This window comes from Schistocerca piceifrons, chromosome 1 (genome assembly GCF_021461385.2).
Source record: "Schistocerca piceifrons isolate TAMUIC-IGC-003096 chromosome 1, iqSchPice1.1, whole genome shotgun sequence".
Lineage (NCBI taxonomy): Eukaryota > Metazoa > Arthropoda > Insecta > Orthoptera > Acrididae > Schistocerca > Schistocerca piceifrons.
Window position 1 is genome coordinate 688,570,661 of NC_060138.1, and position 16,283 is coordinate 688,586,943.

A 16,283-nucleotide genomic window follows, 5' to 3' on the forward strand; every position below is an offset into this window, starting at 1 on the left:
TAACACTTGCGTCAATATTTGATGAATCGTCACTACCGGTTGCTGTCGTAAAGTCATTTTCTAACATTTGTCTCGCGTCCGAGTCGGATTGCGTCTGAATAGTATGTCTTTGCTGTTCCATCTTTGCGTATTATTTTCTAGTTATGACCATGCCACATGTAAGATATGCTTTAAGAAAATTAAGTTTGACACTGGTTTTAAAATAAAATGCAGTTGAACATGAATCGCTCATAGCAACAATGGCTGTTTGTTAATTTAAAAATGTAAACTGAATATCGGATTATTCTTAATGGCTGCTGGCCATGTTACAACGTATCGTACAGAAGCCGGAAATATTGTACACTCGTGTAATGGTATTGTTGCAGAAGTTATTGTTTAAGGAAAAGTACTGAGAATGAAATTTATCACTGAAAACTGCTATGTGCGAAAGAAATACTACAGAATCTGCTGAAAAGCTAATGCACTGAATTATGCGTCTGGTCAAGCCTGCCAATGCAAAGATGCTGCGTCTTACCTTATTTTGCTGGAAGCTTCGTTGCATCTTCCCGCAAAATTTTGGAATTGGAAAATATCTTCAGATTTTTGTTATTTCTCATATATTCAAGTCCAGGTCCAGAAAGTTGATTTTTCACATGAAACAAAGAGAACAATGTAACAAATGACAAAATAACAAGTCCGACATGCAATCGCCAATATAAAATAAATAAATAAAAAATAAAATAAAATATTAATTATTGTATATGTATGATAGGGATTGGTTGTAATTAATATTTGCTTATCTGGAACGTGGACGTTTAATTATTTGGTATCAGACGCTTGACAATGACTTTTTCGTAAATGCAATGTTATTCGTAGTTGACCGTGAAATAAGACCCAAATAATCGGACTTCGTATTTAAATCGTTTCCAAAGACTGCTGCGGTAGGTGTGGACTCAAAATGTCAATATTAGAATAATTTGCCAGCCATGTCAATACGTCGTACAGAGGTGACTGTCTACTAAACATAAAAAAGTTTACACAGTTAGTTAAATCAGATATATTCAACGAATAAGCCTACAGTTAAATAATTCAACTTACTTTCATAAATATAGAATCTTTACAGGGTCGAGTGCCTAGTGAGATTGCAACTCCCAGTGTTCTTACGTAACATCAAAAAGGGAGGTGTGCCAGTTAATAAAATAAACGTGCTTCCTGCACCAGCTATTCTACCAGACCTACTTCTTCTTAATGAAACATAAGAGTGTCATAATTGTATTTTGTTTTATCAGCGGCATAGCGCTGCAGTTCTGTGCCATAGGCTTTATTTATTTGTGAGAGATTAATGATTTAATTAAGATTTCGCGTTTCCGAGGAGACTCACACACGGCATGCAAATGTACAGGGAGGTGGGGACAGAAATTTTGCACAGCGAGGGATGAGAGGATGGGCACAGACAGAGGGTAAACTGAATATAGGATGTATGTGCAACTCCCATACATATTTAGCAAATGCAAAGCATTGCTGGGTTCAGTAGTAATTTCTATAAATCTTTGAACTTATGTGTTTCTCAACAAAATACTGTAGGAGGAATAACCGTTTGAAGTCATCACCCCAACAACCTATTTTCTTGATTGACTGTACATTAAATAAAATTTGATTTTTGCAAACCAGTATATTTAATATTATAATGTTAAAATCAACTTAAATCCCTCTCTCTAGTTGCACTTTTGTCTGCCTGTGCAACATAGTCTTTGCCTACCTATTCCTAAGATACAACAGTGAAGTAAGAATTACAGAAAAGTGCAGCCAACTGAGATGGTCTGGCTTCATGCATCAATAAGGCTTAATTTCATAAATTTTCATCACTTTCTTCTGAGCTCCCTGTTACAGACATAGCGTGTAGTAAAGACTAATGGTTCATAGTAGTATCTACAGAGGTAAGAAGAGGCAAGCAAGTGGGATGATGTTCTTTTAATTTTTCGTAAATTTTTGCTAATTCTGAAAATAAGAACGTAATGTAAGGTAAATAGAAAAATACTAATGCCCTTCACCAAGGTCACTCATTAGAAAGAATCACCATTGGACATATGTCAACCTTTTCATTCATTAGCTCTTTTGTGTCTAATTATTCAATAAAGGATAACAAACACTCTTCATCACAGTTACAGTTAACTTTTCTTCCCAGTTGTTTTTGTACTAGCTATTGGGACAATGCATCTTTATTTGTGGCCCTGCCAATTTTTCAAGTAATAGTTCATAAGGAAACAAATTTTCCATTCTGTAGTCTTGGAGGGAAAAAAGTATGACTTATGTACTAATTCTACTGTGCATGAAAAACGCGTACATTTACATTAATGTAAATTATGTAATCACAAGTTACAACAATTGTGATGCACCTATTTTTCTACAGTTAGGAAAAGTAATGAAAGTGTGTCTGATCAGTCTTGACTCTCTCGTCCAACTGCCAAAACGAATTCTATATTTTTCAGTTTACAATACATCTTCTAAAAATAAAGATAATAATTGACCAAATAACTATCATACTCAGCGACCACATAAATATAACAATGGCTACTCTCAAAACAAAACAGGAAAGTAATGAGTAATCACAAAATTCCCCTCCCTTCTCTCCCTTGCCTTGTCCAAAAAGGGGTTGGAAACCTGCAATAGACTAGCTGCCCTGCAGTTGTGCCACCCTGTGCAGCTGCATGTTTCACACGTGCCTTTTGCCAACCCTGACTTTAGTATTCCCACTTCCAGCTCCTCAATAAAATGTCATTTTCTGCCGTAAGATGCATAAACAACTATTAAAGGATGTCACAAAAAGGGTCATCTTAGTTATCTTTGTGTCCTTGGCACTGAATCAGACTTGACAGTGAAACTGGACTATGAAGAAAACAGTTTGAAAAGAACACAAAAGGAGAACAACATATTATTATTTAAATAAACAGTGATTTGCCTCTGATACCTCCATAAATGTAATATGTTTGTATTGTCTCTATTTAGCCTTAATAAAAGCACAGTGGCAGTGTTTGCAATTACATTTATTGTATGACACTTTATTAAATTTTCTATTTGTAATTTTTATAAAAGGATGTTTTCAGGTTTACAACTCATAGTTAAATATTACACAAGACAAAAACATTCTCACATGCTACACAACCTTTAATAGGTGTCGGTATTTCAAATCTGGGAGGGAGAGGAACAGCAGAAATTTTTTTAGCCAGAGGTGTCAGGAGTCCTAAACACAGGCCAACCTCTGAGTCTCTGTAGAGTGTCATAAAATTCACTATCTACTTTATTACCATTTTTTTCGTCATGGCCCACTGTCTTCCACTACTTTCTCTCTGTGTACTTCTTCTGATACAATATGAGGCACAAATATGACATTGCTTAATCCTCCACCATTTTTAGAGCTCATGTATCTTCCATCCTCTCCTCATGTGTGTGAATCAGTTTCTTAAAGACAGTAGTACTACCTAACTTAAGGCACTTCCAAGAACAAGTGATGAAGAAATTGGGGATGGAAGTCTGGTTCCAGATAGTTGGCTGCAAGCAACAAAACGTGACTTGTCTTTGTTGACTCTAAAAAAAGAAGTTCAACAGTTTCTTGCCAAGCACCATTTTTTAATGTTTTACCCTGTCAATATCTAAGAACCCAGAAGCACATATAGGATCTTTACTCCTCTGTCAACAGAAGTGTACTATCATCATCGCCACAAAAATCACTTCCAATAAACAATAAATAGTTTGTGCATGAAAAACGAATTCTGTGACAAAGCGAGTGCACTCTGTTTATCACACTGTAGTTAGCACCAAAGCAGAGAGGCCTCCTATCATGATTCGCTCTAAAACCGACAACCAGCAGATTACAAGTGAACACCTGTGAATGCCACCCACACGCGACCGGAAACCATATGCCTAGCATTTACACCAGAGAGAATTCTCGTTCGCTGTTTTCCGTTTACTTGAGTTTGCTTCGGTGGAAAGAAGGTTAACATGTACTCTGCACTACTTATATGTTGGTGCTCTGTGCCACAAAGCGTCAGATATCAGGTCACCGAACACCGAGGTTTTTTTTCATCTTCTATCTCGCACAGCATGCACCATACCACTTAGTGCTCCAGCTCTTACGCGTGGCTAAAATTCAGAAGCTGCAATCGGCATTTAGCATTTGGCTGGTGTTCACGTCACGTCGCTCACTGTATGGCGAGATCTTTGTCCTGGCCGCCGAATTTACGAAACCATTGTTAACGATTCGACCATAGCTAAATATCTGTGACAAGCAAGAATATAAATGACGCCGGCCGGGTGGCCGAGCGGTTCTAGGCGCTACAGTCTGGAACCACGCGACCGCTACAGTCACAGGTTCGAATCCTGCCTCGGGCATGGATTCTAGGGGACTGATGACCTCAGAAGTTAAGTCCCATAGTGCTCAGAGCCATTTGAACCATATAAATGACATTTCCGCTAATTTCATTCACAGCAATTCAAGGTGTGCTCTTAGTTTCCTGCCTAACCACGCTTTCAGAAATTGCGAAATATTCGGAAAAGATAACAAAGTGTTCATCACAAGCTAAAATATAAATTTAATCGCTGCTCGTTTCACTCCCAGCAACAAAGCTTCATTTTTAGGTTCCTTGCCTGACCACACCCTTGGATATCGCGACATATTCGGAGAAACGGCGAAATATGTGTGACAATCGAGAATACAAACATCATTGCTGGTCATTTCACTTGCAGGAGTTTCAACATTCGTTTTTCACTCAGACTGAAGTCACAAAATAGAAGAAACTCATTCCTGAGGGAGCACACTCTTATATGTAAATAGTATTGAATATTGCAGAACATGCTTCTTTTTACATGACTAAGAAAGAAGCAGCAGCTGTGAAAAACGCGAAGATGAAAAAAAAATTAGCTTGTACCACAGCGCAAACCTACTTCCTTCGACTCCATAATCACACAACTCCAACCACAAAACCACTGATCACATACAAATCCATACATAAGTATCGCTTATCTTAGTATCTGCTAAACGCTTTTTTGTCGTTAATTGATATTTAACTGCAACAAAGCGCACCAAAAGTGACGCTTCTGAAATTCTTCAGTGCTCTATCGCCTTCAAAGACATACTATCATAACATGCAAGTTATAACACAAAAACAACAAAATTTGATGAAATCCAATACAGATTCCTCAAAGTAGCGAGCAAGGGACATCGTGTGACCAGACCCAAATGTCTGTTGTAGCTTCCGTTCACACACGCATCCAATGTGATCCACAGCTTGTGGCTTACTGTGGTGGCATCGTGAGCTACCATTCACACAGGATGTTACAAATTCTACGTAGTTGCACAGCTTTCACTAAGGTGTCAATTGAAGTCATATCAGTGGGTAAGAATGTTATAGTGCAAGTGATGGCCTCAGAGCTGTGACAAGAGTTAAATACAAGGAAGACGAAACTCACAGACTGGATCCGAAAATATATTTCGCATAGCCATAAATCAGAGGAAACAAACACAACAAAAGACATAGCACTCAGAGACGAAAATGCTGTCTGCAATGGCAAACTAATTTATAGCTGGCATGTAATTATCGTCTGTGCACATGCCGCTCTTCCAAGATTTTAGAACCTTCTTTTATTCGTTGATATTGGCATTTCGAATAACTAATTTTCAGTCTAATAGCTGCCACATCTCACTCTGGAGGTATTTCCTGCATATGCTCCACAATTTATACAATGCTTGGTCTCACATTCACGAACTTTATGCGACTCGCTGTTTTGGTTTACCTGATTTATTTATTCCTTCGTGGGATATGTTATTGGTTTGCACACACACATACACACACACTGCTGCAGAAAATGGAATATAGGCTGTTTTTCTCGTAGCTCTAAAAACTGCGAAAATGTACCTGCCGACTACTGTTTTCACTCTTTTTTCAGAAATAAAATAAAAACACACTGAAATCCAGCGGAGTAGAGCAGCCTTTACTGCACGTTAACTGCGACAGACTGCTCGTGTTTCGAAGTACTGCCGCAAGGTATCAGTGAGTGGCGCAACGAAGTACAACCAAGCTACGCTTTTTGTGGCGTGATAAAAGTTGCGTCTCTTAAGGTGCGCCACTAAAAACTGGGAGTTCACACAAGCAACTGCAGTATATCGCTAACTGTGGCGACACTTTCGTTGCTCCAGAGATCGAGCCTGTGGACTGAATGTGGAGCCATAATTGCATTGCAGGGGATAGCCACAGAGAGTCTATGTCTCCAGCGATGTGTTTACTGAAAGTTGAAACAAATTCCGAGCGAGCGTATTGTGCTTGGAGTTGCACGTTGTTGACGCCTAAGAAATAATGTTAACGGTAGGCATTGTACGGGTTCGGGTTGTTTTAAATAAATACGCTGTGAAGCCTTTCTGGAAAATCTGAAAATATTGAAAGTGTCGTAATTTAAAGCTATTGTTGCTTTCCGTAGCGGTGAAAAGGTGCACGAGATTTCTATAATTAAGTTGATTTATGACAATAAACAATACGTTTTTTGTTGTTTTGTTGGTTTCAGTAGTAAGGTATTTTATGCATTTATGAGGTCTGGATGTTGTATACATCCGTTAACATGGTACAAAATAAACCGTTATTGCGGTGCTTACTGGTTTCAGCAATAAGGTATTTTATGCATGCATTAGGTCTGGATGTTTTATACATCCGGTAGCTGCTAGAGAAAGCTTTTACTGACAGTAATTTTAAGCGTTTTTGACAGGTTCCCGTAACTAGAAATTTAGCGGCGATTGTCTGTGGAAATAGTCAACGTGCTCGGAAGTTTTGGTATTTGACTTGCAGTTTTACTAATATCGTGGAGAAACGTAATTTTACAGGCAGACGGGGTAAGGCTTTGTTTTCTTTCATTATCATATCCATTCAGTCGTGTATATTGTAGATTATTGCATGAATCTTTGCGATACTTGCTTCTAAGAGAAGTTGCATCAACGTCAGTTATGTGATACAGTAACAAAACCATTATGGTACGTCATGTTACTTGTTGCACTGAAACCTTGCTGGAAATTGTAAATATGGTTGCCCCAGACATATTAAGACTTGTCAGTAAGGATAGACTCATGAGATTTCTGTAGACAGCAAGTCTCAGAAGCTATAATAGAAACCAATCAATGCCGGCTTTGGTATCTCAATACCAAATAGGGTAACAGTTACTTAGTGGACCTTTTCCCCACATTTTTCGTAATTTATGTATCTTACATGCATCAAAATAGTTACCCATTATCTGTTATGCGTTTTCTGAATTCACCATGCGGATATTTTTTATGTTGAAAAGTGCTTATGAATTTAGCGTCAGTGTAAATATTATGCTGTGTAACAGCTTAACACAACCATAATTTGGCGCTTGCATTCGTTGGCTTCGCCAGCTCACAAACAAATTATCGCAGTATAACATAACATAGAGGCTTTGGGCTATCCTACAGGTAACTGTCACGATACCTATAAGATCTAATGATGGAGGGGATGGGTGGGGTCATTGATTTCACACACAATCCCTTCAACCTACTAAACTGGAAGTAGTTTTCTTCATTAGATCTTGTACGAGATGAAATGGTCTCCATAAACTGTTGTAGTATGGGGATTAGGAAATAGCTTAATGCTCCAGTCATATAATTCTTTCCTAGTGTTGCAATTCACTCAGTGATATTTTGCTGACTATCTGGTAGCTGTAAACCAAGTTGCTTCAATGTTATTAAAAAGTTTTCATTTATGCCTCATACTGATTAAACTATGTTGCCAAACACTTTGCAGAAACACATTAAATGACAAAAGTCTCTGTTGGTGGGGTAAGTCGTGTAGCTAAAGAAGGTGCAAGAAACCTAACACCGGAGATGTCTTACCAGGCTGAGGTCACTGCTCACAATAAGATTTATGTTCAAACTTATGGCTCACAATCAATAGGCATTCTAATTTTAATGTATATTTCTTAGAAATGGATGTCTGTAAATTTAAAAAAAAAAGAAGTTGTCTGTATTGTTCTACTAAGGCACATGATACACACTTGAAAACATAAACAATGGAAAAAAGTAGAAAACAAAATTCAGTGTCCTTTTGCCAGATAGTTTCGTGGGTATAAACACTACTTTTTGATTTTGTACTACACGGAATCCTATTTAGTGATTACAGTGTGTTCATTAATTTTTTTGGGGCCATATTGTAGTGCCAGTGCTGCGTGATTTGTTGGCAACAAATTTTCATCACTGGACGAGTGACACTGTGGTTAATATTTCCAATTGCTCAAACAGCTGTGTGTGTGTGTGTGTGTGTGTGTGTGTGTGTGTGTGTGTGTTTGGGGGGGGAGGGGTGCAAACCCATGCACAGTATTGATTTTCCTTATTTTAAAACTAGAAGAGGACCACCCAGCTTGGAACTGGGAGAAAAAAAATGGATTTTGTAAGGTTTCCTCGTAGTCCTATGGTTTTGTGAGAAGGGGTCATTAGAAATTAGGAGGAAATAAGCTATTTTTCATGCTATAAAAGTATTATTGTTAATGTAAACAAATGAGTGCCTTCAAACAAGTGTGTAGGTGCTGTTTTACGAAAGTTTATGTTGCTTTTAGGATATTGGCAGAACTCATTTTCAGGAAAATGAAGCAGTTTGGGGCTACCTATCATAAATAATACTTTAGTGTGCATTACGATAATTCAGTGGATTAAGCACTGAAATTTTTTAAGTGAGATCTTAAACTGTAGAATTGAATCATAATTCTTATTTATATATACAAAATAAATCAGTTAATTCGGTTTGCAATGTGAGGAGCAAATAAGTTTGGTAGTGAGCAAGTCATGACAGCCTTGTTTTTTTCTTGCTGACTGAGCTGTCTAAGCACAACACACAACCTGCTGTACAACTTCTGTCAGTACTTCTGTCCTAGTTTCCAAACTTTACAGAAGTTCTCCTGCATGCCTTGTCGGACTACTACTTGAGTTAGTCAATGGAAATGATACTTGTAACATATATGAAATTTTATGCAATATTTTTTTTAACAGTTTTATGACTGAATGTAATTTCTCAAACAAACTTAACTTTGAATAACCACTAATAAGTGATGACAACTTGCCCTTTGCAGTCATCAGCACTGTTGTTGTTGTGGTCTTCAGTCCTGAGACTGGTTTGATGCAGCTCTCCATGCTACTCTATCCTGTGCAAGCTGCTTTATCTCCCAGTAACTACTGCAACCTAAGTCTTTCTGAAGTATTCATCTCTTGGTCTCCCTCTACGATTTTTACCCTCCACGCTGCCCTCCAGTACTAAATTGGTGATCCCTTCATGCCTCAGAACATGTCCTACCAACCGATCCCTTCTACTAGTCAAGTTGTGCCACAAATTTCTCTTCTCCCCAATCCTATTCAATACCTCCTCATTAGTTATGTGATCTACCCATCTAATCTTCAGCCTTCTTCTGTAGCACCACATTTCAAGAGCTTCTATTTGCTTCTTGTCCAAACTATTTATTGTCCATGTTTCACTTCCATACATGTCTACACTCCATACAAATACTTTCAGAAACGACTTCCTGGCATTTAAATCTATACTTGATGTTAACAAATTTCTCTTCTTCAGAAACGCTTTCCTTCCCATTGCCGGTCTACATTTTATATCCTCTCTACTTCGAACATCATCAGTTATTTTGCTCCCCAAATAGCAAAACTTCTTTACTACTTTAAGTGTGTCATTTCCTAATCTAATTCCCTCAGCATCGCCCGACTTAATTCGACTACATTTCATTATCCTCATTTTACTTTTGTTGATGTTCATCTTATATCCTCCTTTCAAGACACTATCCATTCCGTTCAACTGATCTTCCAAGTCCTTTGCTGTCTCTGACAGAATTATAAGGTGAGCAAGATATATGAGACAGGCGAAATACCCTCAGACTTCAAGAAGAATATAATAATTCCAACCCCAAAGAAAGCAGGTGTTGACAGATGTGAAAATTACCGAACTATCAGTTTAATAAGTCACGGCTGCAAAATACTTACACAAATTCTTTACAGACGAATGGAAAAACTAGTAGAAGCCGACCTCGGGGAAGATCAGTTTGGATTCCGTAGAAATATTGGAACACGTGAGGCAATACTGACCTTACAACTTATCTTAGAAGCTAGATTAAGGAAAGGCAAACCTACGTTTCTAGCATTTGTAGACTTAGAGAAAGCTTTTGACGATGTTGATTGGAATACTCTCTTTCAAATTCTGAAGGTGGCAGGGGTAAAATACAGGGAGCGAAAGGCTGTTTACAACTTGTACAGAAACCAGATGGCAGTTATAAGAGTCGAGGGACATGAAAGGGAAGCAGTGGTTGGGAAGGGAGTAAGACAGGGTTGTAGTCTCTCCTCGATGTTATTCAATCTGTATATTGAGCAAGCAGTGAAGGAAACAAAAGAAAAATTCGGAGTAGGGTTTAAAATCCATGGAGAAGAAATAAAAACTTTGAGGTGTAAACAAAATTTGCTGTCTCAAGCATCAATTATCAGATTCGGAATTTCATCTGGAAATCTCAGAAAAATTTTTGATAGGCTTGAGTCATCGCCTTTTTCTAATCCAATCAGTTAGAGTGCTAGAATATCACATTTAGAGGCCAAATGGAGTCATCTTCATCTTTGTTTCCCCTCTATCCAAAATCTGATTGGGTTGAGTTGGGGTATCAAGGGTACTTCGCCACTTTACTCTGTCTTTCCACCATTCTTTTTCCACAATTTGGTTCCATATCAGGTTTATCTTCCTTAAACTTATCTTTATTGTATCAATCCGTCTTGTTCTCAGTCTTACTCTTAGCCTGTTGTCCTCAATCTTGAACCCAGTCATTCTTCTTGGTATTCTTCCCTCTCCCATCCTCTTCACTTGACCAAACCATTTTAATCAATTTTTTCAGTTTTCTGAGTCCACTTCTCCAGTCCAATTTCCTTCCTAATATCTTCATTTGTCTCTCCTTGTCTTCCCTAGTACACTTCTCAGAAACTTCATTTCACTGGATTGTATCCTACCCTCCTGTCTTCTAGTCATAGTCCAAGTACCTGAACTGTAAATTAGTATGGGTGTGAAGAAAGTCCTGTATAGCACCAGCTTGCACCTCATTGGTACTTCCCTTCCCCACACCATGCCCTTAACACACTGGTAAAATGTAATAAACTGTTGTATTCTTTTGCTAATTTCTGTCTCTAATCGAGCACTACCCATTAATACACGTCCCAAATATTTAAAGTTGTCCACTATTTCAATATCCCGTCCCTTAATATGAATTTGTCCCTTGCCCTCTCTATCCACTCTGGTTGCCACCATGGTCTTGCCTTTCTCCACACTAAATTTCATTCCATATTTCACGATCTTATCATTTAGGATGTCTTTGTTTTTGTACCTCCTTACTGCTTGTTCCCCACACCACAGTATCATCAGCAAATAGTAACAGCTTCATCCCCCTTCCTCTATGGGCTTCTTTTCTCTCTTTGACTGTTTCATCCATCACCATTATAAATAGTAGTGGTGATATCACACTCCCTTGTCTTAGTCCCGTAACATTCTTAAACCATCAGTTCTTCCAACTGGTGTCTCCACACAACTAGAGCTTTTTTCATACAGTGCCTGGATGACTTCAAGTGTTTGCTTTCCAACTCACTTTCTCTTGAATGTTGCCCATACCTTTTCCCTGGGAACACTGTCGTAAGCTTTCACTAGGTCAAGAAATGTCATCACCAGATCATTCCCTTACTCCCAATGTCTTTCCATCAACTGTCTCATACTAAAGATTGGGTCCATTGTTGATTTACCATGATGAAAGCCATACTGCTCCTCTTCTAACTGCTCTTCCACTTTTTCTCTCACTCTTCTTTCCAGTATCCTCACCATTAATTTTGCTACTTGGGGTATGAGTATGATCCCTTGATTGTTATCACATACTTTCCGGTCCCCCTTCTTGAAAACTGGGATTATTATTCCCTTTCCCCATTCTTCAGGTACACTTTTATGGGTCCAAATGCATCTTACAAGGGAACCTCCCCATCGCACCACCCTCAGATTTAGTTATAAGTTGGTACAGTGGATAGGCCTTGAAAAACTGAACACAGATCAATCGAGAAAACAGGGAGAAGTTGTGTGGAACTATGAAAAAAATTAATAAAATATACAAACTGAGTAGTCCATGCGAACATAGGCAACATCAAGGAGAATATGAGCTCAGGAGCGTCGTGGTCCCGTGGTTAGCGTGAGTAGGTGCGGAACGAGAGGTCCTTGGTTCAAGTCCTCCATCGACTGAAAATTTTAGTTTATTTATTTTCGCGAAGTTATGATCTGTCCGTCCGTTCATTGACGTCTCTGTTCACTGTAATAAGTTTAGTGTCTGTGTTTTGCGACCGCACTGCAAAACCGTGCAATTAGTAGACGAAAGGACGTGCCTCTCCAATGGGAACCGAAAACATTTGATCCCAAGGTCATAGGTCAACCGATTCCTCCACAGGAAAACACGTCTGATATATTCTAAACGACACTGGTGACGGCATGTGCGTCACATGACAGGTATATGTTGTCGGCCCACCTAACTTGTACACTTAGCGAATGGGTAAAAAGATTCTTCTACCTTGCCCGATTTAGGTTTTCTTGTGGATGTGATAATCACTCCCAAAAAAGTGATGAAAACATAAGAGTTTGTCACATAAACTGAAAATAAAAAATTAAACTTTTCAATCGAGAGAAGACTTGAACCTAGGACCCTCGTTCCGTAGCTGCTCTCGCTACGCACGGGACCACGGCGCTCCTTGACTCCCATTGTCCTTGATGTTGCCTATCTTCGAATGAACTACTCAGTTTGTATATTTTACTAATTTTTTTCATAGTTCCACACAACTTCTTCCTGTTTTCTCGATTGATCTGTGTTCAGTTTTACAAGGCCTATCCACTGTGCCAACTTATAACTAAATCTGAGGGGGGTGCGATGGGGAGGTTCCCTTGTTAGTAGTCTATATAGCCACTGTAGCCCAACTGGTCCAGCTGCCTTTATCATCTTCACAGCAATTTCATCCATCCTAGGTGCCTTTCCTGTTTTCATTTTTCTCAGAGCTAGTTCCATTTCTAACATCATTACATCCTCCTCTTCTTCCAGACCCCTGCCCTCCTGCTGTACTTCTATTTCCTTTCCATTGTCGTTCTTCACATTTAGTAGTTTATCAAAGTACTCTTTCCATCTTTTCCTTATCTCCTCTGGTTGCATTAATAGCTCTCTGCTTTCCCATTTCACTAGCTTTGTGTGTGTTTTTTTTCCCTTCCTCATACTCTTTGTAATTCCATATATCATCCTTTTACCGCTAGTAACATCTTTTTCCAACTCTTGTGTGAATTTCTCCCAGTTTTTCTCTTTTCTTCTGCTACCATTTTCTCACACTTATTTTTACTATCCTGGTATTTCCTTTTACTTTCAGGTGTTCGGTCTCTGTTCCATTCATGCCAGGCTTTCTTCTTTTCTTTTACTGGCTCCTTTACCCTCTCATTCCACCATGGTGTCTCCTTTTCCATTACCCTTCCAGACACTCTGCCACATGTCTTCTCAGCAGAGCTTACAAATACTTCTTTGAACTTACCCCATTCCTCTTCCACATTGCCATACTCGGTGTTAGGGATTTTACGCTTGAGTAACTCCTTAAACTTTTCTTGTACCATGCCATCCTTTAGTTTCCTCACTTTTATTTTCCTTTCTCTTTCTTTCTTTATGTCTTTCAATTTATCGAATCTCACCTTTGCCACCACCACTCGATGGTCTCCATCTAAAGCCTCTCCTGGGAGTGCAGTTACATCCATCAACTGTCTCCGATTTTTCTTTTCTACCAGAAAGTAATCAATGACAATCTTCGTCCATCTATCACCCCAATGTCAAAAGAAGGATTCAAGAGGAAAGAGAAATTACTTTGTGGACCACTAAACAAAGATCTTAGGAAAAGACTTGCCAAATGTTACACCTGGAGCGTTGCACTATATGGTGCGAAGACCTGGACATTGAGGAAGGAAGATGAAAGAAGATCGGAGGCACTAGAGATGTGGATATGGAGAAGAATGGAAAAAGTGAAATGGGAAGACTGAGTAAGGAATGAAGAAGTATTAAGAAGAGTTGCAGATGAAAGAAACATGCTGAAAGTAATCAGAAAGAGAAAACAGAACTGGATTGGACATCGTTTGAGGAGGGACTGTTTATTGAAGGAAGGAATAGAACAAATGGTGGAGGGAAAAGGGGAAAGAGGAAAAAGAAGATATCAGATGCTGGACGATATTAAAGGAGAAAAATATTCAGAAATCAAAAGACTGGCTATGGACAGACTAAAGTGGAAGAGGCTTAACCTATGGCAAGACCTGCCATAAGGCAGAATACCATACTACTACTACTACTACTACTACTACTACTACTACTACTTTTACAGAACCATGTGTTGCCCACAATCAGCCCGTTTCTTTCACAGAAATCAACCAGTTTCTCTCCTTCCCCATTTTTCCTCCCATATCCATATGGGGCAATTATCTCCTCCTTCCCTAGCCTTTCTTTGCCTACCAGCACATTTACGTCCCCCATTACTATTGCTTCCACATCTGTAATTATACTCTCTAATGTCTCTAGAAAATCCTCTGTTTTCTTCTTTATTTCCTGTTTGTGCTGCATATACTTGGATGAAGTCCTCCACTACATTCCTTGTCCTGAGCCGAGTCCTTGTCGCCCAATCACTTGTGTATTCCACTGCTTCCACATATTCCTCTAGGTTTGGTTTTACTATGGTACCTACTCCCGTTTTGAGTTCTTGTCCACCACTCCAGTAGAGTGTGTAGCCTTTCCTCATTTTCCTCCCTTCCATCTAACTTCACTATGTCTCAACAGTTCTATGTTCTCCTTTACCATGAAGTCTATCAACTCTTCCGCCTTCCCAGTAAGGGTCATCACATTAATGATACCCACCTTCATTGTGTTGGTGCCTAGTCGCTCGCCCCACTTCTCACAGTTCCCCCAGCACCCCAAGAACTGTGCATCACCTGCAGGGAATGCACTAACCTTTTCTGAGGCTGGTTTTGAAGTACCATTTCAAATATAGGCTATTATTACGACGAGATCGCCACTCCCAAAGGCATTTTAGAGCTGCTACCAACATATGTTTAGGCTGCTAAGATGGAGAACAGACGCCGTTTGTAGCCACACCTTGGGTGTACAGACACTACGGGAAGTAAGATACAAAGACAGTTCTTCCGCTTTTCCACCATTGGGACTTGTAAAATCCTCTTCCGCTTTCCATCCGTTGTCTGTTTTCATCTGTTACCCTGGTGAGGGGCCCTTACAGGGTACTACCATCTGGAGCCAGATGGACACAAGTTTTTTTAATGAGGTTGTTACTCCTCCCCCCCCCCCCCCCCCCCCCCCCCCCCTCCTTCCCCACCACTTGCAAGGTGAGACTCTGGGCTTGGGACCGGCACTGGCAGAATTTTATAGACCAAAGGGAGTAACATTACAAATAGTACAGTAATACAAAATACTAATTTTTTTATGATTTAAAGGGGCTATTATCTCCCCCCCCCCCCCCCATTTCCCCTCCCACCTCAGTGAACAGTGATGACTATGTAACATCAACCAACATGTGACAGCTATTCTGGTGCTGCGAACATCTGAAAGCACTCAGAACAACAGCCATTATTTTTCCAGAGGGCATGTAGTTTTACTGTGTGATTAAATTATGATGATATCCTCTTGGGTAAAATGAGGCCTGGCAGGGACAACTCAGGAACATGTTGTCATCGGTAGAAACAAAACTGGCAGCCTACGAATTGGGGTCACAAATGTCAGATCCCTTTATTGAGCAGATAGGTTAGAAAATTGATAGGGGGAAGTTAGATATAGTGGGGACTAGCGAAGTTCAGTGGCAGGATGAACAGGCCTTCTGGTCAGTTGAATACAGAGTTATAAATACCAAATAAAATAAGGATAATGGAGGTGTAGGTCTAATAATGAATACGAAAATAGGAATGCAGGTAAACTACCATGAATAGCATAATGAATGTATTGTCATAGACATGAAGCCAATGCCCGCCACAGTAGCACAAGTTTATATGCCAACTAGATCTGCAGATGGTGAAGAGATAGAAAGAACTTATGATGAGATAAAAGTAATTGTTCAAATAGTTAAGGGATAGGCAAATAAAACTGTGATGGAGAACTGGAATTCAGTAGTAGGAAGAGGAAGAGAATGAAAAATAGTAGAATTAGGTACTGGGGGAAAGGAATGAAAGAGGAAGGTG

The 16,283-nt window shown here is 39.3% G+C and overlaps 1 protein-coding gene across 5 annotated transcripts in view; it reads left to right on the forward strand.

Moving 5' to 3' along the window:
• Positions 1–6,185: 6,185 nt before the first annotated feature.
• Positions 6,186–16,283, forward strand: part of LOC124709755 (ADP-ribose glycohydrolase MACROD2-like) — a 93,461-nt gene continuing 83,363 nt past the window's right edge. Inside the window, exons 1-2 of one of the 5 annotated variants that reach the window (XM_047240866.1) lie at positions 6,186–6,338; positions 6,733–6,856. In XM_047240866.1, coding sequence (XP_047096822.1) covers positions 6,330–6,338; positions 6,733–6,856 — 133 coding nt within the window. In that variant the 5' untranslated portion in view covers positions 6,186–6,329. Of the gene's footprint in view, positions 6,461–6,513; positions 6,639–6,732; positions 6,857–16,283 lie in introns of those variants that run through there. The other 4 variants (XM_047240868.1, XM_047240869.1, XM_047240867.1 and 1 more) reach the window with 4 other exon arrangements.